This window comes from Brassica napus, chromosome C2, assembly GCF_020379485.1.
Source record: "Brassica napus cultivar Da-Ae chromosome C2, Da-Ae, whole genome shotgun sequence".
NCBI lineage: Eukaryota > Viridiplantae > Streptophyta > Magnoliopsida > Brassicales > Brassicaceae > Brassica > Brassica napus.
The window spans coordinates 39039189-39065805 of record NC_063445.1 but is presented as its reverse complement, the minus strand read 5'-3'; the positions used below and the strand labels follow the sequence as shown (position 1 = coordinate 39065805).

The 26617-nt window shown below is 42.5% G+C and overlaps 1 protein-coding gene, 1 non-coding gene and 1 pseudogene across 2 annotated transcripts; 1 reads left to right on the top strand and 2 right to left on the bottom strand.

The window, feature by feature from the left end:
* Window positions 1–334: 334 nt before the first annotated feature.
* Window positions 335–943, bottom strand: LOC106378337. Its single transcript, XM_013818484.1, has one exon. The coding sequence runs from the start codon at window positions 941–943 to the stop codon at window positions 335–337; it is 609 nt and encodes a 202-aa protein (XP_013673938.1).
* A 1115-nt stretch (window positions 944–2058) lies between these two features.
* On the top strand, window positions 2059–2165 carry LOC125582769. The gene has a single exon (XR_007320223.1). It is a non-coding gene; the product is annotated as a small nucleolar RNA R71 (small nucleolar RNA).
* Window positions 2166–22841: 20676 nt separating this feature from the next.
* On the bottom strand, window positions 22842–25106 carry LOC106378336 (annotated as a pseudogene).
* Window positions 25107–26617: the final 1511 nt, after the last annotated feature.

The window sequence follows — 26617 nt, the reverse complement described above, 5'->3', positions numbered from 1 at the left end:
GGGAAGGGGTTTTAGCTCAACCTTGGGAGCTTTAAGCTCGCTCCAGGGATCATCTGGTTGGTTCGGCGGAACAAGCAAGTTTGGTGTAGGGGTTGCTCCAGCTGGAGTGTTCTCGTCCCTGTTGCCTGCCTCCCCCAGACTTAGACTCGCTACCATTCTTCCCATACTCCTTGCGGAATCAAGCATCTTAGCATACCCGGCTGCATCAATGTTTACGACACTGCTCGGCCTCAGCTCTTACTAGTGCAAGCTCAAGTGGGTCTTCTATAAGAATCTCCTCGCTCATTCCTTTGCGAGGTTGCAGCGGGTCAATCCCTTCATCAACCTCAAAGGTCTACCCATCTAACATCGGCTTTTTTAGTAGTTCATCCATCTCGAATTGCATGACTATGTCCCCAAGATTCAGATCAATCTTCCCTTGTCGCACATCAATGATGGCTCCAACAATACATAGGATTGGTCTTCCCAAGATGAGAGGATCTTTAGACTCTTCTTCTTGCTCCAGAACAACGAAGTCTGCGGGAACAGAGGTGTTTCCGACTTTTACTTGGAGATCCTCTAGTATACCAACTGGGGATTTGACTGATCTATCCGCGAAGACTAAGGACATCTTAGTTGGTTTGAAATGCGTGTATCCTAGACGTCGCGCTACAGAGTAAGGCATGAGGTTCACGCTGGATCCAAGATCAACCAAGGAGCATGCAAAACCTGTCTTCCCAATCTGGATAGAGAGGTCGAACTTGCCGGGGTCTCCTCGCTTCTTTATCTGCCTGTTCTGAAGCACTACGCTGCACTCCTTAGAACCTGTCATGAATTCGCTCTCCTCTGATACTTTTCCTGAGATCAATCCCTTCATAAAGCTGCGCATGGAGGGCATCATCTGGATCGCATCCATCATGGGGAGTCGGACGGTTAGGTCCTCCAGCATCTTCCTGCACTTCATCTCCTCTCTGTCCTTATGAGTGGCCTTTGCTGGAACAGGGTAAGGGATTTAGGAATGTATTCGCGAGGAGGAACAACCTCTGGGATCGGGCGAACAACTTCAGCTGGTTGTTCTGGCCCTGGCGAACTTCTTCCAACTGCTGGTTCCGTATTCCTCTCAACTGTCGGGGTATCGGCTGGTAGTTGTTTCGACTCTTTTTGCTTCCCTTTCTCACCCGTGGTGAACCTCCTCTTCTCCGGCTCGGAAAGTTGCTTTCCGCTCCTCAGTTGAACTGCATTGCACTCCTTAGGATTTTTATCTGTTTTACCAGGTAGAGTACCTTGCTGCCTCTTGACGCTCTCAGCAGTCTGAGCTATCTGAATGTCCATCTGTCTCATATGGCTCGCGACATTATCGTACTTGGTGCTCAAATCTCTGAACATATGGTTCATTCTAGTATTGATCTCGGTAGTAACCTGGTTCAGAGCTTTCCCTTGGAGCTGTTGTCCTTGGAGCAGCTGCTACAACATGAACTTTGTCTCATCTTGTGGAGCAACGATAGGAGCAGAGGTAGCTGGTTGAGGGTTCTGGTGTTTCTGCATCTGGGGTGTGTTGTTCTGCGGTTGGCTTAGAACATAAGCGCGGGGTTGGTAGTTCTTTTGATACCCGGCATACTGACCTTGGTTACTCTGTGCAGGATCATTAGTTTATCTTGCTTAGGCCAGAAAAGCTGTTGGTTGTTCCGCACGTTAGGGTTTGGGTGGTAGTTTTTGAGCTGCCATCCTTGCCCATTCACGTATCTCACCTCTTGCTGATCGTCCCCTGATAATTCAGCTTCAAACGCAAGGTCACCGACACTCTTCTCAGGAGTTTCTTCTTCCATTATGAACACTTGGCTTTGGTTTCCCTTAAGCAGTTGGTCCACCTTCGCAGTGAGATCATCTATGATGTTCACACTCTTCGAGCGGTCATGCTCCTTGTTCTTATTCAGTGAACTTGATGTCATGTTCTCAATCAACGCAAACGCACCAGGTGTGGTTTGAGTCATGAAGTCTCCATTACTAGAAGAGTCAAGAGTGTTTTGGAACTCATAACTCACTCCATCGTAGAACACCTCCAATATGTAATCATCATCAAACCCATGGTGTGGGCACTCTCTCTGGTATTCCTTATACCTTTCCCAAGCTTCATGAAAAGGTTCATCAGACTTCTGCTTGAAGTTGGAGATTCTGTGCCGTAGAGCCGCGGTTTTGGACTTTGTGTAAAAGTGGCTCAGGAATGCTGATCGAACCTGGTCCCATGAGGTGAGAGAACCGGTTGGGAGAGATTGCAACCTGCAAGAAGCTTTCCCTTCAAGAGAGAATGGGAACAACGTGCATTTGACATAATCTGGTGGCACTCCGTTAGAGCGAGAGAAATTGCAGATCCTCTCAAAGGCCTCTATGTGGTCCATTGGAATGTCTGAAGTGAGCCCGCTGAACGTGCTCTTCTGTACCAGACCTATCAGTGCAGGTTTGATCTCATAATCTTGTCGAGTACAAGGTGGAGGGTTGATGGGGGAGCGGTTAGTCGAGAAGTTCCGCGGAAGGTTTCGCTCCCCAATAAGAGCACCACGCTCTTCTCGCGCGGCGTTCGCGGCTGCTTGTTCCTGAGCAGCTTGTTGCTGATTTTGGATGGTCTGCTGCATCTGCAACATCTGCTGTTGCTGAGTCAGCATTTGTTGTTGAATGAGTGCCAATGCAGCAGTGAGGTCATTCATATTTCCGTGATCACCCATGTTGGTGTCGGTTGTTCTTGGCTGTTGACGGTTCTGTCTTTCTAATCTTGCGAGTTCGTCGTTGGTCAGTTGATGTAGTGGTTCTTGTGCGTTTCTCCGAGTATGTCTACTGGTCATACACTTGGATCATCTGTTCCAACAAAGAAATAAAGCAAGTTAGATATCTCAGACTAAATATTACACCGAAATATAAAGGTAAAAGCTTAGTCCCCGCCGCAACGGCGCCAAAACTTGATACACTAAAAATGAATCCTTGCTACTGTCAAGTTAACAGTGGTAATTGTAATATTTGAGATTCAATCCAGAGGACCAGTTTACTCTTTACTCTTATGAGTTCAATAATAAGCTGAGAAACAAGTGGGGTTTTGAGAATTAATTGTGACGCAAGTAACTAGAATACCTAGATGGTTCAAATTCGATTTAAATGAAGCCGGCTTAGGGTTATTAATCGGGTGTCAATGCAAAACTGAACAACTATTCAAGTGCAATGAGGTGCAGCCTAGAACTCAGATCACTCGGCTAGAACAATCCACTATCGTGGTCTTGCTCCCTTTGCAGATCGGTCTTGAATCCTAAGTTCTCACTTGGAACAAGACGCGATAACAAGCCTTAGAGACAAGATCCGATTAGTTCACTTAATACCCTAATATCTACTCTCGCTGATTAGGGATACAAAGCTCATTCAATATATGTCAATTTATCTCCTAAGCGGTTAGCTAGGTGATTAAATCAAAAATCGAACATTAAGTGATCAATTCAATGTAAGCAGTAAGAACAATATGAATGAAGAACAGTTAAGATCACTTATTTGTGTTCAGTTCATGCGGCTAACACCCTACAACCCTAAGCAAGCTTAGCCTACTACTCAATCATAAAGCACGAAATAAAGTAGAAAGACAAGGGTTCAGGATGATCTTCTCGTGAGGATGAAGCCTTCTCCCTTAAAAGTTGCTTAATCCAAAGAAAATAGTTCTCGGTCTCTTGCAAAGCTAGCGTCGTAAAAAGAAAGGATAGCATAGGCCTTTTTATATGGAGGCACTGGTGGTAAAGAGATAAGAGAAAGTGGAATCTAGGGCAAACTTTCGGAATAGGAAGTTTCCTTAATGATCGGGAACAATCAGACGCTTGTTCTTTTCGGGAACAACCTTCGGGTTGTTCTAGATGGTTTTTCTGCATCGAATCCTTCAAAACGACATCTGACATCCTGAATCTCTCTTCTTTGCTCTTTCACCTGCTCCAAACCTGAAATGATATCAATTAAACACGAATTAGGACTGAGAATTAGCTCAAAGCACACATATAATGGTATTAAAAACACCATATATCAACCTGCAGGTAAATAAGAGTTCCTTTCCTCTCTCTCTACAAATTTCTCTCTCAGCCAAAGTCTGCTAATTGCAAGATCATTGACTAAGATTGGACAGGCTTCCATGAATCAAGTTTTAATGGTTTTAGCCACCTAATCATGTTCACTTCTTTTTGACTTATATCGTACGATTATTTGTGAATCAAGCCTTAATGGTTGTAGCCACCAAGTCCTGTTCTAATCTTTTACCTATAGAATTCTTATGAATCAAGCTTTAATGGTTGTAGCCACTAAGTCATGTTCGAATTCTTTTCCTAATATATTATCTATAATATATAAATATATTTTTTCAAAATAGAGAGAGAGGGTGATAAATCTACCTAAGGCTTTACCTTCCAGACTTATTTGAAGAATATGATCCCATATATACCAAGCTCCAAGACAAGCAGTTGAGTCATGTTAGGTTGGAGGTCAGCTTTGGTTCCTTCAAACATTCTTAGCAAGTGTTTGTCATAGTTGACAGGTTGATCCACTTTAGTATCTCTAGTATTTTCTGCAGTCAATAGTCCAAAAGTGGCGCTATAGAGTGGTTAGATAACAAGTAAAAATTTAAAGAAGTTCATTGTCCCCTTCTTGACTCGATAGAATTCTCTTAGAAAACATTGTTAGAAAACATTTTAATAAGAATCAAGTAGCAAACTAGTATCAGTAAATACCTCCCCCAGACTTAAATTTCACTGTCCTCAGTGATATTCAGTCTAAGATTGGTTAGAGCATAAATTATAAATACTTAGTTAGATGTTAGACAAGAGAAAAGATTATCGTACCCCTCTGTCTTGAGCGTCGATCGACATAAGCATCCCTTCGTCGATCGATGTAAGCACCTTTTCCATCGATCGACGACGTGGAGAAATAAAATTTCAGTGCTTGCTACAACGTGTTGAAAGGTCCAACTCATCACAATATGAGTGTCAGACAGCGAGGTTAGCTCTGCCAGACAATCCAAACACATGCAAGATAAGCAATAGATAAACTCGAGTCATAACGTAATAAAATAAATCCGAAAAGAGATCCTGAAAGTACGAGAGCAAAATAAAACATAAGTAGATAGGGATAGAAATATGAGGACTAGTCCTCATCAGTGGTCTCGTCGGTGGTCTCCTCGGAGTTGGCCCTGCGCTCGTCCTGCTTGAACAGCGGCATCTCGATACTCTAGCCCAGATGGCGGTGAGAGCATCAATGATGACGCGCTGGAAATCTCCCACATGACGTGTAGACATGTCTGGCATAGGCGGGAATGGTGGAAGTGCTGGCCCTGGCTGCTCATGCTGGGGTCCTCCAGCTCGCTGTACGGTGTAGCGGCGCGGCATGGTCGATGGGGCATGGAGGAGGCGCGGATCGGGGTAAAACTGGATGTTGGTGAGGCCCCCTGAGAAGTCCATGACCGAACGCCTGGGTAGCTTTATCAAGTGTGTGCCATCCGCGTCCCTGAAAGTTCAGAAGCGGTCGTCCTTGAGCCAGTGTGCACTCGTTAGGTGTCCTGCATCCATGTAGACGAGCTGATCGTCAACCGCAGCCCCATCCAATGGTATCCTGCAGTGCATCAAGATCGGTGTAAGCAGACTCCTGACCGTCTCCTTCTTTGCTCCTGCAGTCTGGAACAGTTTCATCTTGAGCTTGACGAGGTGCTCAGCAAAAAGGGTTCCGAGGTTGGGCCACGTGTCGTCCTCTGGCTCCGTAATTTCCTCCATGTGAACCAGGCTTCTCACCGCATAGTAGACCAATGAGAGCTTCTGCACCCGAACCTTGCTAGGTTCTATCTCGCACAACAAAATTTTGGAAAGGACCTTCATGAAGTATCGCTGAGTCGGGTGACGGATGTCCGTATGAGTGGCCGAGCGTGAGTCGAAGTTCCGAGAAACTATATGCTCCCAGAACTGCGATCTCCCCATGAAACTGGGAATAGTGGCACGCTGAAGCTCCGAGTTCTGAAACCCGTAAATGGTGCTGAGAGTCATGAGAGGGACTCTGTATCAGATGCCGCAGATGAAGAAAGTCAAGGTACCCTCGTTCGCCCTCTTCACCCTCTCGTTGTCGTAGTAGACTTGCACCATGGCCATGAACTGATGGACCAGCTCAGGGTAGAGGATGTGTGAGTTGGTGGCCATGATGCCCATTCCCAGCTCCACGAACATGTCCTCGAGGTCCTCTCTAATACCCAGCTGTCTAATCACATCCAGGTCAAAGAACCGTGTCGGCTCAATGGAGACCTTCAGCCACTCATTGTAAAAGAGGGAGTCGTAGTCGTCCCACTCGTCTCTGATCTCACGGTTTAAGCATGCCGAGCTTTTGACTTAAGTACGAGGGTCATCGAAGCGTGCAAAGAGTGGGATGGGAATTTTCCTCGTGTTCTCTTGGCCAAGGGTCTCGGTCGTGAACTAGCGGATGGGGAGCTGCACTGGTGCTGCCGGTGTCGGATCTCCTCTTCATTCTCCATTCATTCATCTGCAACCAAAGTTCACAAAAGAGAATATGAAATCAGCGAATTGCGATGGTTTAGCCCAATAATGCTTTGTGTCGATATCGATCGACATATCAGCGCTAAAATCGATCGATGTAAATGTATTATCATCGATTGATATTTCCTTCGCGAGAACCTGCAAAAACCCAATCAATGCAATTCCGTTTGCATAGCACAATAATCATTAGAATCGTTCTGTAATCCCTAGTCTATCATTCCATCGAGACAAGTCGATCTATACATGCCCTAAAATCCCGGTTCTAGCTCATCTTCTATCTCAACCTTAACATGCATGAAAATTTAGAAAATTTTGAGTTCATACCATGTTGATTTGTTGATTAAGTGAATTAAACGGATAGGGAGTTGAAAATCGAGTGGATTTTAGGGCAAGAATCGTCCGATTTGGCCGAGAAACAAGAGAGAAAGAGAGCAGAGGCTGTTTCGAAGGGTTTTCGGGTTTGGTTAATTGTCGAATTAATGTCGACCTAAGTAGGCTCGTGTTTTTCATTTTTCCGTCGATCGATGAAGAGTTATCTTCGTCGATCGACAGCAGCTACAAATTTTTTTTAATTGAATAATTATTTTTATTATTTTTATTATTATATAAACTACTTAAACTAAGTCCTAAGAATTCTACACCAACAGAATGGCCGGCGTTCACTACACACATGGAGGAGTTTCTGCGATGTACGGAATTTTTTCATCCCTTTACTATTCAGCATATTCCGAGGGCACAAAACACAATGGCGGATAAGCTGGCACGAGGTGCTAGAAATCAGCCTGCTGCTATGGTTTATGTTGATTCGATTCCCCCGAGGTGGCTCTTGGATCAGGAATCTACTTAGTTTCCCTTTAGTCTTTTGTTGTAAAAAAAAAAAAAAAGTCCTAAGAATTCTAAAAAGTAGAAATGGGTTGCCTCTCATTCAGTGCTTATTTTAAGTCTTGAGTTTGACTTAAGATCTGATATGTCTAATGATCAAGAAGGCCTATATGTAAAGGCCTGCTCTTTCGCGGTTTAGCCCAATAATGCTTCACTCGTTGTCCATTCACTGTAAATTCTTCTCCTTTATCATTTACAAGTGTAATGGCTCCATAAGGTTTGACATCCACAACAGTGAAAGGACCTGACCAACGAGATCGGAGTTTTCCGGGAAACAGAGTTAGTGTGGGAACCGAAATTCGCACTGTTGATTTCCGTTTAAATAAGGAAACTAGGAAAACCCTAATTTCCCAGAGGTCCCGGATATCTGCTAATACCACACGCCAAGCAATCAGAACACAAGAATAACAACGATAAAGTATAAGAAATCGAAAAGAGAGCAAAGTAGATCTTATTCTGAATTCGCGTTTAAGCGTTACAACAAGGTAAGAGCCTGGGCTACGAGAGCTGTCGGCGAGATTCCTAGTTCTAAAACCCTAAGACGGCAATAACCTAGTTGAGTCGCAGCTCCAATAACAAAAACGGAAATATGCCTAATTGCTCTAAGTGCTAAGTTTGCACTGAAAAAAGTCCTCTCCATGCCACTCGCCTAGGACTCCTTATATACTGGCTCCTAGGGCGGTTTATGTTTTTCCTCTTCTGCCCTTAAGCCGCTATAGCATAAAAAAGGAGATATTCCATTTTTTCAGATCTTCGTAATTATCTTCAAAATTTCGTATTTATCCGCGGAAACTTGACATTTATCTTTCCTTGCGAACCAAGCGTAAACCATCATGCGGCTTACGGGCTGTTGGATAAGAAATCGTAAGTTGGGCCTCGAGTCATGTCTTAGGTCCCTTTGGACCGTCTTCTGACTCGAAGCGTTTATTGCGGCTTCACTTGATAAAGAACGAACTTTCCGCGGTTTTTACCGTAAAGTTTGATCGATGACTTAGAATGGCGGGAAACATGAAATGGGTTCGCTACGGTCTTCGGGAGATAGCATCGAAGGGTAGACGAGAATGCATGGACTAATGTCGTATCGACGTTTTGGAAGAGCTCGGTCGCTACGTAGCGACTGAGCAGAACGAATGCTCGGTCGCTACGTAGCGACCGAGCAGAATGGACGCTCGGTCGCTACGTAGCGACCGGGCTTTGGCTCGAGCTCGGTCACTACGTAACGATCGAGCGGAACACGCGTTCGGTCGCTGCGTAGCGACCCTTTTCGAGCTCTTGTCCGATGTCTCGTGTTTCCTCCGCAAAGCTTTTCGTAAGGAATAATCTATTCCGAAAAAGTATTTGTCGAAGAAGGTTTTTTCGTTTTCTTCTTTGGACGTTTTTTGAATGTTAAATTCGTCGTAACCGTTTTTGACCCCAACAGTTAGCCCCCCAGCTCGTTAGAGTTGAAACTCTAGCGCGCGGTTTGACGATTTTGGAAAAGTTAGGCGTATTGAACGAAATTTACTTCAAACTCCGCGGAAGAGAATTCTCGAGAAAGTGTATATTAAAAAATATAAAATTCCGAGCTCATATTTCTATAAGTAGTGAGCTCTTGTTATTCATTTGCTTCACACATTCCCTTCTTCAAACCTCCAAAACTTCTCTAGCTCCAAATCTTTTGCCTTTAACATGTCTTCTTCCCGTGGTGACAAGAGAAGTTCCGATGTTGAGATGGGCGAGGCCACCTCTCCGGCTCCGATTCCGACTTCTCCGGTCGAAGAGCCGGCTTGCGTTGCCGACCATGCCGACCATCGCTCCTTTCGAGAGAGTCTAGTTCGTCGCCAAGCCGAGAAGGAGCAGGTTCGAGCCGACGACGAGTTCCCGTCCTCTTCTGCACTGGCCATTGCTCCGGGTCATGGGACCGAGGTTGTAACTCCGCGAGATATGGGAACTCTCGCAGGCTCGGTCGTTCCAGATGCTTCGGCTTTACTTGCTAGATCGTCCACGACTCCGATTCTCGTCGAAGATAAGGAGAGGGCTGCTGACTCTATGCCTCCTCCTCCGGCCAGGAAAGAGATCATTCTAGCACTGCACGCTTCTAGTGTTGTTCCGGTTGTTCAGCCTAAGGGCCGGAAAAGGCAGTTTACCAAGGGCGGTGACGGGGAATCTTCGCAGCAAGGAGACTCGACCATAGCGTCGGGGCTTCGCGGAAAGGTTTGTCGCTCACTCGCTTTCTCGATCGTTACATATTTCTCTGAAAGACAAAGAATCCTTAACTTTCTTCTCGTTTCACAGTTCATGTCGTTGATCGATGGGATGATCAGCGAGTGCGGTTCTGAGACCAGTTGTCTCGCCGGGGAGTTGTTGGAGCTGCAGGGTAGACGGTCTGAAACCGAGGCCATACTGACGGCTGTCAAGGATTCTCACTCCTTGAAAGTGTCGAAGCTCGAGGTCGCGATAGGGGAGCTCAAGAGGGACCTCGGGAAGAAGGCGAGTTCATTGCTTAAGGAGAAGAAAGCCAGGAAGGCGGTGGTGATGCGGCTCCAGGCTTGGACGAAGCGAAGGGTGAAGAGGGAGCGTGAGCTCTGAGGATGACTTTGGTTAGATCTCTTGCGGGAGATTTTTCTTTTTTTTTAATGTTTGATGTTTCAGCCTTAAATGGCCTCATTTCGTGTTTCGGGACTGGCCGTATGTGGCTTTGAATCCCTGCCTCTCTGCGGCTTTCTTTTTATGACAAGATGGTCGAGTTGCATTTTTCATAAGTTTACGTATGGCGTGGAAGAAGAGTGATGAGTTGTCGTCTCAAATCCTTCTTCGATGTGGAATGTTTTGTTCGAGATCTGTTTCGAGAGTTTTTCCGCGAGATATCGACTTCTCGGGATATCTGAAGATGTCGAATATAAACAGAGAGCCATGTTTTTGGGATCTCGTATCTTTTGGATATCATGCCTTGAGATGTTGGAGACCAGTGCGCCGTTGAGCGCCTCTCGTTTGGGAAGTAATCTTCTTCGAACACCGGGGAACTCTACTTCTGCGGGAATCATGCATTCCGTTCTGTACACCAGAGATAAAGGGGTTTCTCCTGTTGCTCGCCTCGGGGTGGTACGGTGGGACCAGAGGACTCCCTCGAGTTCGTCGGCCCACCGGTTTTTTTTGGCCTCTAAGCGTTTCTTCAGTCCGTCGAGAATGGTTTTATTAATCGTTTCAGCTTATCCGTTACACTGCGGATACCTGGGCGTCAACTTGTTAAGTCGTATCTTCCATTTTTCGCAGAACGCCTCGAACCGGGTGGAGATAAACTGAGATCCGTTATCGGTTACGATTTCGTAAGGAACTCCATACCTACAGATGATGTTTCTCCAAACGAAACTTTCGACTTGGACATCTTTTATACTCGCGTACGAATCTGCCTCTACCCATTTTGAAAAGAAATCGGTGAGGACTAAAAGGAAACGCTTTTGCTTTGAATTATGAAGGGGACCGACGATGTCCATGGCCCAGCGCATAAAAGGATAGGGCGATGTGATGGAGGAGAGAACTTTGGCTGGTTGTCGGATGGTTGGAGCATGCCTCTGGCATTTTTCGCATTTTTGTGAGAACTTCTCGCAATCTCCGATCATCGTTGGCCAGTAGTATCCATGGCGTTTAATCTTCACTGCCAGCGATCTTCCGCCGGAATGATTGCCGCAGGACCCAGAATGTACTTCTTCCATCACTTTTCTTGTTTTTTCCCCTTCATGGCACGTCATGAGTGGTCCGGAGAATCTCCATTTGTAAATTTCGCCGTCCACTGTTACGTAGTGCGGCCTGTGTTCGGACTTTGCGGGATGCCCATTTCTCGGTGGGCAGGTGTCCGTTGATAATGTAGTCTCGAACAGTCTGCAGCCATGGGGTATCGCAGCCGTAATCTGATTGCTCCGATTGCGGTTGTATCGTAACTTCTTCTTCTTCGCCATCTTGACCTTCTATGAGGTTGACGACGATTGGTGGTCCGATGCTCGGATGTTCGATGAACTCGACAAGAATTACCCTTTTAAGTCCTGGGTCAGAACTTGATGCTAAGGCCGCGAGAGCATCTGTCTGGACGTTTTCAGAACGGGGAATTCGCGTAAGGGCAAAACAGTCAAACTTTTGAGCTAGTTTTTGGACCAGTTTGAGGTACGCGTCCATCCGTTCGTCCCTGACTTCATACTCTCCGCTGAACTGACTTGCCACTAACTGAGAGTCGCAGTAAGCATGGATGTTTCGTATCTTCAAGCCGTGAGCCAAACGCAGCCCTGCGACGAGTGCTTCGTATTCGGGTTTGTTGTTTGAGGCGTGGAATACAAGCCTGAATGACTGCTCTAAGATCTCGCTCGTCGGAGATGTGAGGCAAATTCCGATGTCTGATCCCTGCTTGGACGAGGATCCGTCGACGTGAAGGAGCCAAGTGGAATTTGATTCCTCGTTGGTTATGGTCTCTATCGGTAGTTCGACCAAGAAGTCTGCAAGCACTTGTGACTTTGCGCTTGTTCTCGGTCGGTACTCGATATCGTACTCGCTCAATTCGACTGCCCATTTGGCCAACTGGCCCGATTGACTCGGGCTATGCAGAATCGTCCATAAGGGAAAAATCGTGAGGACGACGATCGTGTGGAATTGGAAATATGGTCTTAGTTTTCGGGCCAATGTTACGACCGTGCATGCTAATTTTTCCATTAGCGGGTATCTAGATTTGGCATCCAGCAAAGTTTTGCTTATATAGAAAATGGATTTCTGTTCGCCGCGTTCTTCCCTGATCAGCACGCCGCTCACAGCTGTTGCCGATACAGCGATGTACAAGAACAAAGGTTCTCCCTCCACGGGTTTTGCGAGGACTGGAGGGGAAGCTAAATACCGCTTCAGCTGTTGGAAAGCGTTTTCGCATTCTTCCGACCATTCAAATTTTTTTATTTCCCCGTAAGACATCGTAGAAGGGCAGGCACTTGTCCGTTGATCGTGAAATAAACCGGTTAAGTGCCGCGACTCTACCGGTGAGCCTTTGGACTTCCCGCTTATTCTTTGGTGAAGCCATCTCGATCAGTGCGTTGATCTGTTTTGGATTAGCTTCGATGCCGCGGAATGTGACTAGGTAGACAAGGAATTCCCCTGATGCTACGGCAAACCTGCATTTTGTCGGGTTGAGCTTCATGTTATGGGAATATAGCTGCGCAAAACATTCCTCGAGATGTGAAACGTGATCCTTTGCTTGGAGGGATTTGACGAGCATGTCGTCGATATAAACCTCCATCGTTTTACCGAGTTGTTTGAAGAACATATGGTTCACGAGTCGTTGGTAAGTTGCGCCAGCGTTTTTGAAGCCGAAGGGCATTACCTTGTAGCAATAGTTTCCGCGATCGGTAATGAATGCAGTCTTCTCGTGATCGTTAGGGTTCATCATAATTTGATAGTAACCTGAGAAGGCGTCCATGAAAGACAGAAGTTCGTTACCAGCTTGCTTCTACTAATCAATCGATATGTGGCAGAGGGAAACTATCTTTTGGACAGGCCTTGTTTAGGTCGGTAAAATCCACGTAAACTCGCCATTTTTTCGTTTTTCTTTTTGACTACTACAGGGTTAGCGAGCCAGTTTGGATATCTCACTTCCGTTATTGACCCGACTTTAAGCAATTTTTCGACCTCGTCGTTTACCGCGGAAACCCGGTCAGGTCCTAGCTTCCGCCTTTTTTGTTTGACGGGTTTGAAGGTCGGATCGATATTTAATTTGTGACACGTTATGTTAATGTCGATCCCTGGCATATCTTCCGTGGCCCATGCGAAAGTATTGAGGTTCTTTTTTAGACAGGTTATGAGCTCTGTCCTCAAAGGCTCGCGGAGATTGGCACCGATCTCGACGCATTGTTCCGGAGATGCTTCGTCGAGACAGACTGTGACCACAGGTTCGCAAGTTGGTTCGCGTTTTTCCTCTAGGGCCATGATGTTACGAAACTGCCAGAAGAGTTCAGCCGAATCTTGACTTTGCGAATCCTGGTTGGAGATCTTTTTCTCCGTTTTTCTAGGAGTGATCTCGAGGTCTGGTCTTTTTCATTTTTGTTCTGCAGCGTAACACACCTGCGATACTCTTGGGTTTCCCCATATTACCTCGACTCCGTTAGGGGTTGGAAACTTGAGGCAAAGATGGTACGTTGATCGGATGGCACGCATGGTGTTCAACCATGGCGTTCCCATGATAACGTTGTAAGATGCGGGACGGTCAACGACTAGAAACTCTGTGACTCTTGTCACGGTTCTGGCTTTGACTGCGAGATTAATCGACCCATAGGCCATGGTCGTTTCTCCCGAAAGTCCCAGTAGTGGGCTAGGGTATTTCAAGATTTCGGATTGATCGATCTCCATTTTCTCGAGCGTATCTTTGAAGATGATATCGGCCGAACTTCCGGTGTCGATTAGCACCCTAGCGACGTCGACATCTCGGATCCTCAGTTCGATAACAAGGAGATCGTTTCGAGGTTTGGCTCGATCGACAGTTGATCCCCCCTTGAACGAGATGACGTTCGCGCACGTTGAGTCTTGCATATCGTTCTTGATCGTTGAGTGGCTTTTGCAGGTTAGATTGATCCGTAGATCCCCCTCCTTCTAGCGCCGAACTGTGGGAACCAAAATTCGCACTGTCGATTTCCGTTTAAATAAAGAAACTAGGAAAACCCTAATTTCCCAGAGGTCCCGGATATCTGCTAATACCACACGCAAAGCAATCAGAACATAAGAATAACAACGATAAAGTATAAGAAATCGAAAAGAGAGCAAAGTAGATCTTATTCCGAATTCGCGTTTGAGCGTTACAACAAGGTAAGAGCCTCGGCTACGAGAGCTATCGGCGAGATTCCTAGTTCTAAAACCCTAAGACGGCAATAACCTAGTTGAGTCGCAGCTCGAATAACAAAAACGGAAATATGCCTAATTGCTCTAAGTGCTAAGTTTGCTCTGAAAAAATTCCTCTCCATGCCTCTCGCCTAGGACTCCTTATATACTGGCTCCTAGGTCGGTTTACTCTTTTTCTCTTCTGCCCTTAAGCCGCTATAGCATAAAAATGGAGATATTCCATTTTTTCGATCTTCGTAATTATCTTCAAAATTTCGTATTTATCCGCGGAAACTTGACATTTATCTTTCCTTGCAAACCAAGCGTAAACCGTCATGCGGCTTATGGGCTGTTGGTTAAGAAATCGTAAGTTGTCTCGAGTCATGTCTTAGGTCCCTTTGGGCCATCTTCTGACTCGAAGCGTTTATTACGGTTTCTTTTGATAAAGAACGAACTTTCCGCGGTTTTTACCGTAAAGTTTGATCGATGACTTAGAATGGCGGGAAACATGAAATGGGTTCGCTACGGTCTTCGGGAGATAGCATCGAAGGGTAGACGAGCGGATCACGCGTTCGGTCGCTGCGTAGCGACCCTTTTTGAGCTCTTGTCCGATGTCTCGTGTTTCCTCCGCAAAACTTTTCATAAGGAAGAATCTATTCCGAAAAAGTATTTGTCGAAGAAGGTTTTTTGTTTTCTTCTTCGGACGTTTTTTGAATGTTAACTTCGTCGTAACCGTTTTTGACCCCAACAGTTAGCCGAGAGTTATATAACAGCACTTGATCATTTGGTTCGAAGTGTCTGGAGATGATCTTTTTATCATGGTAGCTTTTGTCTTCTCTTTATATATTTTCGAGTTCTCATAGGCTAAGTGTCTGATCTCATCCAGCTCGTTAAGCTGCATGAGTCTCCTTTCGGCAGCTGATTTAATGTCGAAATTTAATAGTTTTATTGCCTATGCTGCCTTGTGTACTAGCTCGACTGGTAGGTGACAAGATTTTCTATAGAGCATGTGAAACGTGGTTGTTCCTAATGGAGTTTTGAATGCAGTCCGGAAAGCCCAAAGTGCACTGTCCAGATTTCTAGACCAATCTTTCCTAGATATTTCTACGGTCTTTTCTAAGATCTCTTTGATCTGTCGATTTGAGACTTCTACTTGTCCACTTGTTTGTGAATGGTAAGGCGTAGCAACTATGTGGTGAACTCCGCTCTTCCGGAGTAATCTGTCAAAGACTTTGTTAATAAAATGGGAGCCACCGTCACTTATGACTACTCGAGGAACTCCAAATCTTGGGAAAATAATGTTCATTAAACGCTTGATAACTACAGACGCATCATTTGTTGGGGAAGCTACTGCTTCGACCCATTTGGAAACATAATCGACAGCAAATAGGATATATTTGTTCCCGTATAAGGAAGGGAAAGGAGCCATGAAGTTTATCCCCCAGCAATCAAAGACTTCTACCTCTAGAATAGATTTATGTTCTATTTCGTGTCTTTTGCTGATTTTTCCTCTTCGTTGACATTGTCGCATTGTGCTATGAATGCATGAGCATCGCGAAACATAGTTGGCCACCATAATCCGGCTTGAAGAATTTTGGATACCGTTTTAAAGGTCGCAATATGTCCAGCATAGTCGGATCCATGGCATTGGAATAAAATGTCTGGAATTTCAGTTGAGGCAACACAACGTCTATATATCCCGTCAGAGCAATGTTTGTAGAGGTATGGTTCATCCCAATGTTATCTCCTAAGTTCTCTAAATTGTTTTTTCTTGTATAGCCTTTTAGCTCTTCAAGTTCTACGTCAATAGCTAGATAGTTTACTATATCAGTGTACCAAGGTCTATCCCTTAAACTTCTTTCGACTGCGTGCACCCCTCGACTTAAACTTCTATCTCCTGGAGAATCGTGTTAAGGATGCAAGGCGTTGCAGGCGACACTAACTTTTATACCAATAGTGAGGGTTATGGGTAAAGTATCTTGGCCTTGATCATCGGGAATGCCGATCGATATAGCATCGCTGGTGTCGATCGATGGCTCCTTAGATGTCAGACATACATTACCGACGAATGATGAATCCGTTTGGTAAACATTCTCTTTCGGCAAGAAATCGTAGATAGGGACGTCATCCTCTACTCGTATTCAGGAAAGGTGATATGCGACTCCATTTTCTACTCCTCGTTTGTCTTTAATCTCTATATCAAATTCTTGGAGTAGCAGGATCCATCGCAAAAGTCATGGTTTCGCGTCTTTCTTCCGCATCAAATATTTTATTGCAGCGTGGTCGGTATGAACAATGACTCGCGAACCGACTAGGTATTGGCGGAATTTTTTAAATGCAAAAACTACATCAAGTAGTTCTTTTTCTATTGTTGCATAATTCATTTGTTCCTCATCGAGAGTCTGACTGGCATAGTAAACAGCATGTAACTTTTTGTCTTTCTTCTGGCCTAGAGCTGCTCCTACAGAGAAATCGCTCGCATCGCACATAATTTCGAAAGGAAGATTCCAATCAGGTGCTTGTACGACGGGGGCAGTTATTAAGGTTTTCTTTATTTCTTCAAAAGCTTTTACGCATTCTGGTGTGAAGTCAAATTTGACTTCTTTGCATAGGAGGGCTGTGAGTGGTCTGGCAATTTTGCTAAAATCCTGTATAAACCTCCTATAAAATCCGGGATGCCCGAGAAAACTTCTCACATCTTTTACGTTTGTGGGTGCAGGTAAACCGGTCATTACCTCAATTTTGGCTCGATCTACTTCTATACCGGCAGTAGATACTTTATGTCCAAGGACGATTCCATCGTTAACCATAAAGTGGCATTTTTCCCAATTTAGAACAAGGTTCTTTTCTTCACATCTTGCCAAAACTTTACATAGGTTATCGATGCAGTTTTTGAAACTGGATCCATAGACTGAAAAATCATCCATAAAGACTTCCACGAAATCTTCTATCATATCTGTAAAGATTGACAGCATGCATTGTTGGAAAGTGGCAGGGGCATTACAAACACCGAATGGCATTCTGCGGTATGTGAATGTTCCATAAGGGAATGTAAAGGTAGTCTTTTCTTGATCGTCATGATGTATAGGGATTTGGAAAAAATCTGAAATATCCATCGAGAAAACAGTAATATTGGTGATTTGCCAATCTTTCCAACGTTTGATCAATGACGGGTAAGGGAAAATGATCTTTTATGGTGGCAGTGCAAAGCTTCTTACAATCGATACACATTCGATGTCCAGTGACGGTTTTCATAGGAATGAGTTCGTCTTTATCATTCTTTGCCACTGTAATACCTCCTTTCTTAGGTACGTGCACAGGGCTCACCCAGTTACTATCCGAAATTGGATAGATGACTCCAGCATCTAGAAGCTTAATATTTCCTTCTTAACTACTTCTTTCAGATTAGGGTTTAGCCTCCTCTGTTGTTCTACTGATGATTTGGAGTCGTCTTCTAGGTGAATTCGGTGCATGCACAGGTCTGAAGATATACCAGGAATATCATCGAGAGTGTACCCGATTGCCTTCCTATATTTGTGCAGTTTATTTAATAATAACACAACTTCTCTGTTAGTCAAGTTGGCGTTTACGATTACGGGGTAGGAATTATTCTAAAGAAAAGCATATTTAAGTCCGGTGGGCAGTTGCTTCAACTTGATTTTCGGAGCTTTTTCGACGTACCAATTTTCCAGAGAAGATGGTTGTCGATCGACAGCGTCTTTTACATAACGTTCGACATTGATTTCTGAATCATCATCCTTCTCGTTATCGATATTTGCGATTTCTGCACTCGCGTCCATTAATCGTGTGTATTCATCGGCTCTGCTGTCTATGCTGAACGTGAGCACTTTTTCTATGGGGTCGTCCGAGCATTGGTCTACGAGAGATACTTCAGCCGACTCAGAGGTATCATCCACATAAAAGGCTTGGTTATCAATTAAAGGTCGTTTTATCAGTTTTTCCATGTCGAAGGTCATTGGAATATTTCCAATGTTTAGACATATCCGACCTTCCTTGACGTCGATGATTGCTCCAACCGTAGCTAGAAATGGTCTGCCAAAAATGAGGGGATCTATTGGTTCATTCTGATAGTTCAACACAACGAAGTCTGTTGTTATGTGACAATCGTTAATCCTTATAGGCACGTCATCAAGCACCCCTTCAGGCACTCTAACGGATCTATCCGCAAGAACTAAAGTTATTTAGTCGGTTTAAACTCGTTGTACCCCAGAGATATCGCAACAGAGTACGGCATTAGATTTACGCTGGAGCCTAAATCACAAGAGATCGGGGGAAACGTATGTTTTGTAGGTTGCAATCCAGAACAAGGATGCCAGGGTCAGGCCTCTTGATCGGGGTTTTGCCTTGGATTATGGCACTTACTTCCTCTGAAACCATCATGACGTTATGTTCGGCAGTGGGGAAGCTGTTAGATACCATGTCCTTTACATATTTATTTATCGAGGGTGACACTTTCATGGCATCACTTAGTGGCATCTCTACCGTGATTTTATCAAATGCTTTCTTGCAAATCGCTTTATCCAATTCTCGCTTAGTTTGCGACTTGCTGAGAGGAAAGGGGGGGATACACTCTCTCTACTACTGGTTGGGCAGGAGTAGAATGTCGATCGACATCGTTTCCCATCTGTCGATCGATATTTATCGTAGTTGGCCGATGACATTATTCCTTTTCTATCGATCGATTTCTACATCTTCTTTCGATTCCTCTTCTTCTTCATTGAGGTTAATTGTTGCCTTCTCAATTCTTTCGGTGTTGGACTGTTCTTTCTCATGAGAAGTTTTTGATCCTGGGTCAGGGTCATCGAGAAGTATTGGTCTGGATCTACTTTCGCCGGTTTCCTCGGTTTCAACGGGTTTTTCTGTAGAAGTATTTTCTACAGTATTCGGGGTAAGGCGTTTTCCGCTTCTAAATAACACAGCATTAACTTGGCGTCTAGGGTTTCTGTCGGTTCTCCCAGGGAGACGTCCCGATTCTCTTTTGCTGGCAGTCGCATTTTCCGCTACTTGACCTTCCAATCTCTTAATGTGTTTACTTAGAGCGTTGAATTTCCTCATTAGCTCACTGTAAAATTTATTTATCTTTCCGTTTAGGTCAGTGGCCATTTTATGATTTCTCGTGAAGGCTTGGTTTAATCTAAATTTCGCTCTGCCTCGGCGTGATCCAACATTAGCATCATAATTTCGGGTAAAGCTGTCAGTGTTGGGGTCGGGATGCATATATTCCATTTTTGGGTTATCTATGAAATCTACCTGTTGTTCTAGATCAGATAGGATATCATTATCAATTTGGGAAATTCCAAACTGATTTTGCTCCGCTAGAACGGAATGGAGTGACTCCAGTGATTCTTTAATTTCATCTAAACATGGGCCATCTATGGAATCTACCTCTCTTCCTCGTTCTACGTCCATCGTCTTGTAGGATCTACCCGTTGCTACATTCTTAATCAAACGATTTGCTTCTTCAGGGCTCTTCGTGCTGAAGCTCCCTTCACTTGCTGTGTTAAGTGTGGTTTGGTAATGTAGGCTAACACCTCCGTAAAAGGCGTTAATAAGTTGTGGTTCTGAATAACCATGGTGGGGGCATTCAAGTTAATAACTAATCTTCCCCATGCATCTTTGAATGACTCCCGTGGATCTTGGCGAAATGTGGAGATCTTTTTCCTTACATCCAATAACGTGTCTCATCGAAAAAGTGATTAATGAAAACACTCCTAATTTCCTTTCAGCAGGTCAGAGATCCTGCTGGTAGTTGATATAACCATTTCCTGGCGTCTCCTTCTAAGGAAAATGAGAAGAGTTTACAGCGACTCTAATGGAAGCAAGGAAGGGCATCATCTGTGGACTCGCGGCAGCCGGAGTGAAACCACAACTCAAACAACAACAACCACAACAAGAAGCAGTCAACACACCTCAACCAGAACGAGGACAGTCCTCAGGAGGAAATGATGTAGAAGAGATAACCAGAGCTGAGTTCAGAAGCTACAACTTGATACGCACTGAGGAACCTGAAGAAGGCATCGACCCAGACTACCTGCACTATCTGTGAGCGATAGGTGCCTACGACTCACTTCTACAACAACAAGGACAGTCCTCACGAGGCAAGGGTCCTCGCTAGAACATCGACCCAATCTTCCAGCAACTCAGCTGCAGTGAGAAGGCAACAACAGTTACTCACGATCCATGGGTTCTCGTTAATACTAATGCTCTGATATTTCTAGATCTACTTGCTTCCGTATGTTTTATTTGCTTCTGTACAATTGTTATTTGCTTCAGTATGTTTTATTTGCTTCACAATGTTTTTCTTTTTGGCATGTTTGTAATTTGTGTATCTCTAATATAAATTATAATTTTAATTATATATTTTTAAAAAAAATTTACAAATAATGCAATTCAATATTCCAAATCAATCAATTGTTGCAGGAAATCAACCAACAAATGTTTCATTATTCAATATTCTACATAAAAAAAAATTATAGCTATTAAAATTAACGTCTGAATACTGACATACATGAAATGCTATTATAGGTGCAGGCATCCAGAAACACAAGAGTTACAAAAATATATTCCATGGCAAAAACAAAACGTTATTATAAAATATGTAATTGCAAAAATAAAACGCCATAAGAAAAATATTTACCAGCATTAAAACGTCGCTATTAAAATCATTTAATATGTCAATTTATAAACGCTATAATATCTCGATTATTCTTGGTGATCGTCGGTCGATATTCTGACTCAATAATCGACTCTCTCTATATTTCCAGCAAAGCTCTCAAAAAGTCTCCAAATCGCCCCATATAAAAGACTCTGAAAACCTATATAAACCATGGCTAAAAGTGGGTAACATCCATGGCCTATCAATAGCCAAGAAAGCAGAGATCTTGGCGCTTGTACCGGCCACTCATATTGCTCATTTCTAGTTCGGCCTTGGAGTAATCGGACCCCCGTGTTGAGATCCTTCACCTGAAAATGCGCAGGAAAGAATTCCACAGATACTTGATTAGAGTTGCATAGCCGATAAACCAAAATAATATTCTTCGTAACATCAGGAACATATAAAACATCTTTGAGATTTATAGCTCGAGATGACGTAGGGAGAAGAGCAGAACCAGTATGCGTGATTGGCAAGTTAGACCCATCAGCAACTTGAACCTCTTCCCCGCCATTGTACTGTTGGTGGAAGACAGGTTCGTAAGGTCTATGGTCAAATGGTGAGCGCCCCACTGTCTAAGATCCAATTCGCAGCAGAGTATGGAGCGACATTGGCAAGATTGGCACGGGGTTGCCATGGTGATGCCTGAGAAGGCTGGAACGATCCGCCTGAGTTGAGTTGGGTACAGCGGCGCGCACTGTGACCCTGAACACCACACAATTGACACCTGCCTTGATAGCCACGGCCGGTGCTTTGGTGTTGATTGTTTCTCGGATTGAAGTTCTGCTGATGTTGCCATGTCTGGTTGTTGTTGGTATTGTTGCGTTGATAGTTCCGTTTTTGATTCCAATAGCTATTGTTCTTGTTGTTTGCAGGACGCTGGTACGAGACCGCATTCCCTGTAATGGGCAGAGCAGCAGAGACGTTGACTTGAGCTTGAAGCTTGAGTTCATGGTTGATAAGCTTCTCATGGATATCTGTTATGGATGGAGGAGTGTCACGAGCCTCTATCTGATCGATGATTGTTTTGTATTCCTCTGGAATACCACCAATGAGATAATCAATTTGATCTTCATGATCGACTGGTTTCCAAAGAAAGGCAATGTGATCAAACCGAGTCGTGAACCCCTGGACATATTCATCAATCGTTTTAGTTCCTTTAGTCCAGTTTTCCATCTGCTGCTTCAGTTGCTTGACATGGCCCCGAGTTGGTCTGGCGTATGTGTCCGCAAGGGTACTCCAGAGCTTGCTATAGGATAGGTTGAACAGTGATCGATATAGCACCGAGAAGAGCTCTATATATGAGTTTGTCCTGTCGTTTCCAGATCGTGTAGTCTGGATTAGGAGTGGTGACACCATCGGTGGTGATGGTGGCAGGAGGAGCAGCGGTTGTACCATCGAGATATCCGGCGAGATCATAATCATTAAAGAGTGCGTGCACTTGACGGTTCCACATCAAAAAATTTTATGCAGTGAGCTTCGTTACATTTGTCATGTTGACAGTGGTTATAGAAGTAGAGTCTGAGACAGCAATGGTCTTTGAGGAAGACATAGACATGATTGAGAGAGGGAAAGAAAAAAAAATAAAGGGTTTGACGGCTCTCGTTTATTTTATGTTTAGGTCTTAGGTATATAGGCTCTTGATACCATATTACGGAATGCTGAATCTATTCTATTAAAATAGCAGTGTGACTCATTGATAAAAGTATGGTCCAACTATTATTTCTTTTATCTTTATCATTATTTAGAATATTATTTATTATGCTTTATGCCATTAGACCTATATTTAAATTACCAATTGAAAAGACCTAAAAAGATGTAAAACAAAAAATATACCCACCCTTTAAGGGCGGGTCAGAATCTCGTGATTCTATTATAACGGGTTTGACGGCTCTCGTTTATTTTATGTTTAGGCCTTAGGTATATAGGCTCTTGATACCATATTACGGAATGCTGAATGATTCTATTATAACAAGAGTGTACAACTTATATAGTAGATTACAGTAGGGCTTACTATTAACTAATTACAATCATAGCCTAATACTATACAGATATCTTACATCAAATGGGTATCTCTACCAACAACCTAGTTATTATTCTATTCTGGGTATTTTTGTCTAAGAAATTCGGAGATAGTGAGAATTGTTGCATCATGGAACAAACATAACGTCCCTTGGCAGCACCTTGTTCGTACACGAATATATGAGCATTGCATAAGTCGTCCAAGTACACATACTGTCTAGTCTGTCCGTGTCTTATGATCGAGTAATGAGCCTCGTTCCCTAAATAAATTTCACGGCTTTAAATTAACATTTCACATTTGATGTAAAACAAATATTAATATTTTCACATTCCAATTAAAAATATAGAAGAGACTAATTAACATCCTAGTCCCTAGCAGGGGGAACTACATTTATAGCTCCTGGTGAAGAATAGAAGGGATACAAAGTGCGCTCACGTGTGATAGGAGAGAGTGCGGTAATGAGGCTAGGCGGAATAGATGTTGTTATGAATGGACCGATCACCAGTGTCGGGATAATACTAATGAAATCTATTCCTTTTTACTTCGCGTAATTCCACGCTGCTTTCTCTGCTAACGTTTTCGACAAGAAATACGTCTGCCAAACATTTTATCAAAACACAAATTACTTTGAAGAAGATCAACCTCGTGTTAATTTGCTCTATGATTTATAATATATATATACCCATCCTGTCATCTTCTTGGACATGACAAAATCAAGATCACTCCAATCGTTTTCATCATATATAGACATCTTTTTCATGTTCCTCGACATTAACCGTTCCAGCAGACGAAGTAAACACGATTCTTCGTACGGTGTTTGCCTTAGCACATGCTTTCATTATCCCCAACACTCCATTCACTGTCGGTTTTATAACTTCGTTCTGATTCAAACAAACTCAATCAACAAATCATTTAGAGTTGATGGTATAAACTCAAAAGTTTCATAATATAACTCACCTCACTCCTTAGGATCCTTTGGTTCAAAATCCATGGGTGTTGCTACGTGGAAAACGCCATCGCATCCGTTTATGGCGTCATCATAGCTTCCTTCGTCAGATAAATCGGCTTTCCATAAAGTAACTTGCGTGTTGGCTTTTGGCAAATCAAGAAGATGTTGGACTTTCTAGGCCTGGGCATTCGGGGTCCCAATCGGGTTTCGGTTTTGTCCAATCGGGTCTCGGTTTTTCGGGTTTATCAAAATCAGCTCTATTCGGATTATATAAAAATTCGGTTCGGGACCGGTTCGGGTTTTATCGGGTTCGGATCGGGGTTAGTAAATCTTCAAAGAACCGGTACAACCCGGTGTTCTTTCGGGTTTTGGGTTCCATCCGGTTCTTCGGTTTTAAAGTACTTGATTTATACCTATTTTGTAACCAAAACATAAGTAAAATCGGTTCTTCGGGTTTAAAGTACTTGATTTGTACCTATTTTGTAACCAAAACATAAGTAAAATCGATTCAGAAATAAGAAAAAAAATCAAACATGATCATTCAAAGTCAAATGAAAGGTATATGTTGTTATTGATAGAAAGAAAACCAATAAATGAAATCATAAAACGAAAAATTAAGTTATCATGAAATGAAAAAAATTATTCAATGAAAATAAAACCAAAATCTAAAAATTTCAAGCCTCAACCGCCACTTTCAACCATCAACCTTCATGTAGTAGACAGTTATTGTAGATGTTTAATAATATCTTAGTGTATTTTGGCTACATATCAGGAATTGAAATCATGTTTGGTACAAGTTCTTTTTTGGCATTTTGAATGTTTCGGGTTCTATCGGATATCCATTTAATTTCGGGTTCGGTTCGGATAATACCCATAACCCAAAATACCATAAAACAAGATCCATTCGGTATTTATGTTGGGTTCGGATCGGTTCAGATTCATTTTCATCGGATCGGGTTCGGTTCGGATTTTCGGGTTCGGTTTATTTGCCCGCCCTAGGACTTTCTTCATATTTCCTTTATAGTCCAATAAAATTCGTTAGTTAATTAATTAACCACAGAAAGTTATACATATTTATTTACATAATCTTAGGAGTTTGTGAGAAGATGTATACGTACTGGGGTCGCGGACAGTAGCACGGACAAAGTAACCACGTTCGAGTAGCCGCATCACGAGCCATGAACCGATGAATCCCGATGCGCCAGTCACGCACACTGTCTCTTTGTGACTAACCATTTTTTTTTCTTAAATAGATGGATTATGCTTTTGGGGAAGTTTTTACTAGACACTAGATTGAAAATCTACGTTCTACGTGAAAACCTTTTATATACACTATAGATTGACAATTGCTATTGCTATTGCTATTGCTATTAAGAAGCTGCCGGACACGTGAGTACCAACCGGCGAAGCACGCGAGGAACGTTGGTTGGCGAAGGAATCGGTTGTGTACTTTGTGGGGTACGTGACAATCTGGTAAGTCTAATTTTATTAGTTTTTGGGATATAATTTTGTACCGGTAGATGAATATGTAGCTTGGTTTTGTTTATTTGTTTGGTGAGAAAGCGACAAGAGTTGTAGTCTACTTTTCTTTTTTTTTTGGACAAAATAGTCTACTTTTCTTCCTTAAGGTGTTATTGGTTTATATATTTTGATTGATTTAGAAATCCATATAGTATTTATAAATCTAAGTAAAATATGCAAATCCGGAGGTTTTCTCTCGGATTTGAGTCTTTGTATTTTTAACTAAAAAATCCAAACAAATCCATTCAAATCCATTATAAAATAAAATATATTAGTAAATCCGTACGATTGAATAACACTTGATTTGATACAAATTTTATGAATCATTAAACCAATAACACATGATTTTAATACAGATTTGAAAATCATAGAACCAATAACACTAGATTTAGTTCGGATTTTCAAATCCATTAAAATACAACAACCAATAACCCCTACTTTTTGTTTCCAGACTATTTTAGTTGTATTTATATTAAGAGTATTGCTCGAAATGGCGACGATGGATTCTTTTATCACAGCGAGAGTTTTTTCTTTCATATGATTCAAAAATATTACATGTTGTTATTGTTTAATAACAGGGAAAATTTCATAAAATTATTCTAACTAAATTTTGTTAAACTTTTTAATATAATTAGAATTCTTTTTTGCTATCCAGTTTAATATCTTTGCTTATATTTTTCTCATTCTAATACACAAAGTTTCAGAACTGTGCCCATTTTAGTACCCAAACTGTGTTTATTTTCATCAAAATATTATCAAATTTCAAACAAACTAAAAAAAAAAGCTAAGAAAAAATCTTTAAAATTTTTACTTTTATTTTAAAATTTAGGAAACAAAGTAACTAATTATGGAGAAAATTTTAAATTTTGAAAAACTTTACTTTGAAGGAAAAAAAATATTTGTTTTCTAATTCAGAAAACAAACAAAGTTCTATATCTAAAACTTAAATATTTTATTATACAATTTGAGATTATCCACATTTAATTTCTTCTATTTCTAAAACTTATAAAAAATTAGAATTTTTAAAGATTCTTTTTGTTATTTCCGATTTATTTTAAATAATTTAAATTATTACTATTTTGACTAAAATAAACACATTTTAGTTATTAAAATGAGCACATTTTAAGAGTTTATGTATTAAAATGAGCAAAATAATTAGTTAAGATATTAAACTGTGTAGCGAAAATATCTAGGTATTAAAAAGCTTAACAAAATTTAGTTACAGT

Coding starts and splice junctions, on each gene's coding strand:
- LOC106378337 (XM_013818484.1), bottom strand. CDS start 943: ATGAAGTGCAGGAAGATGCTGGAGGACCTAACCGTCCGACTCCCCATG.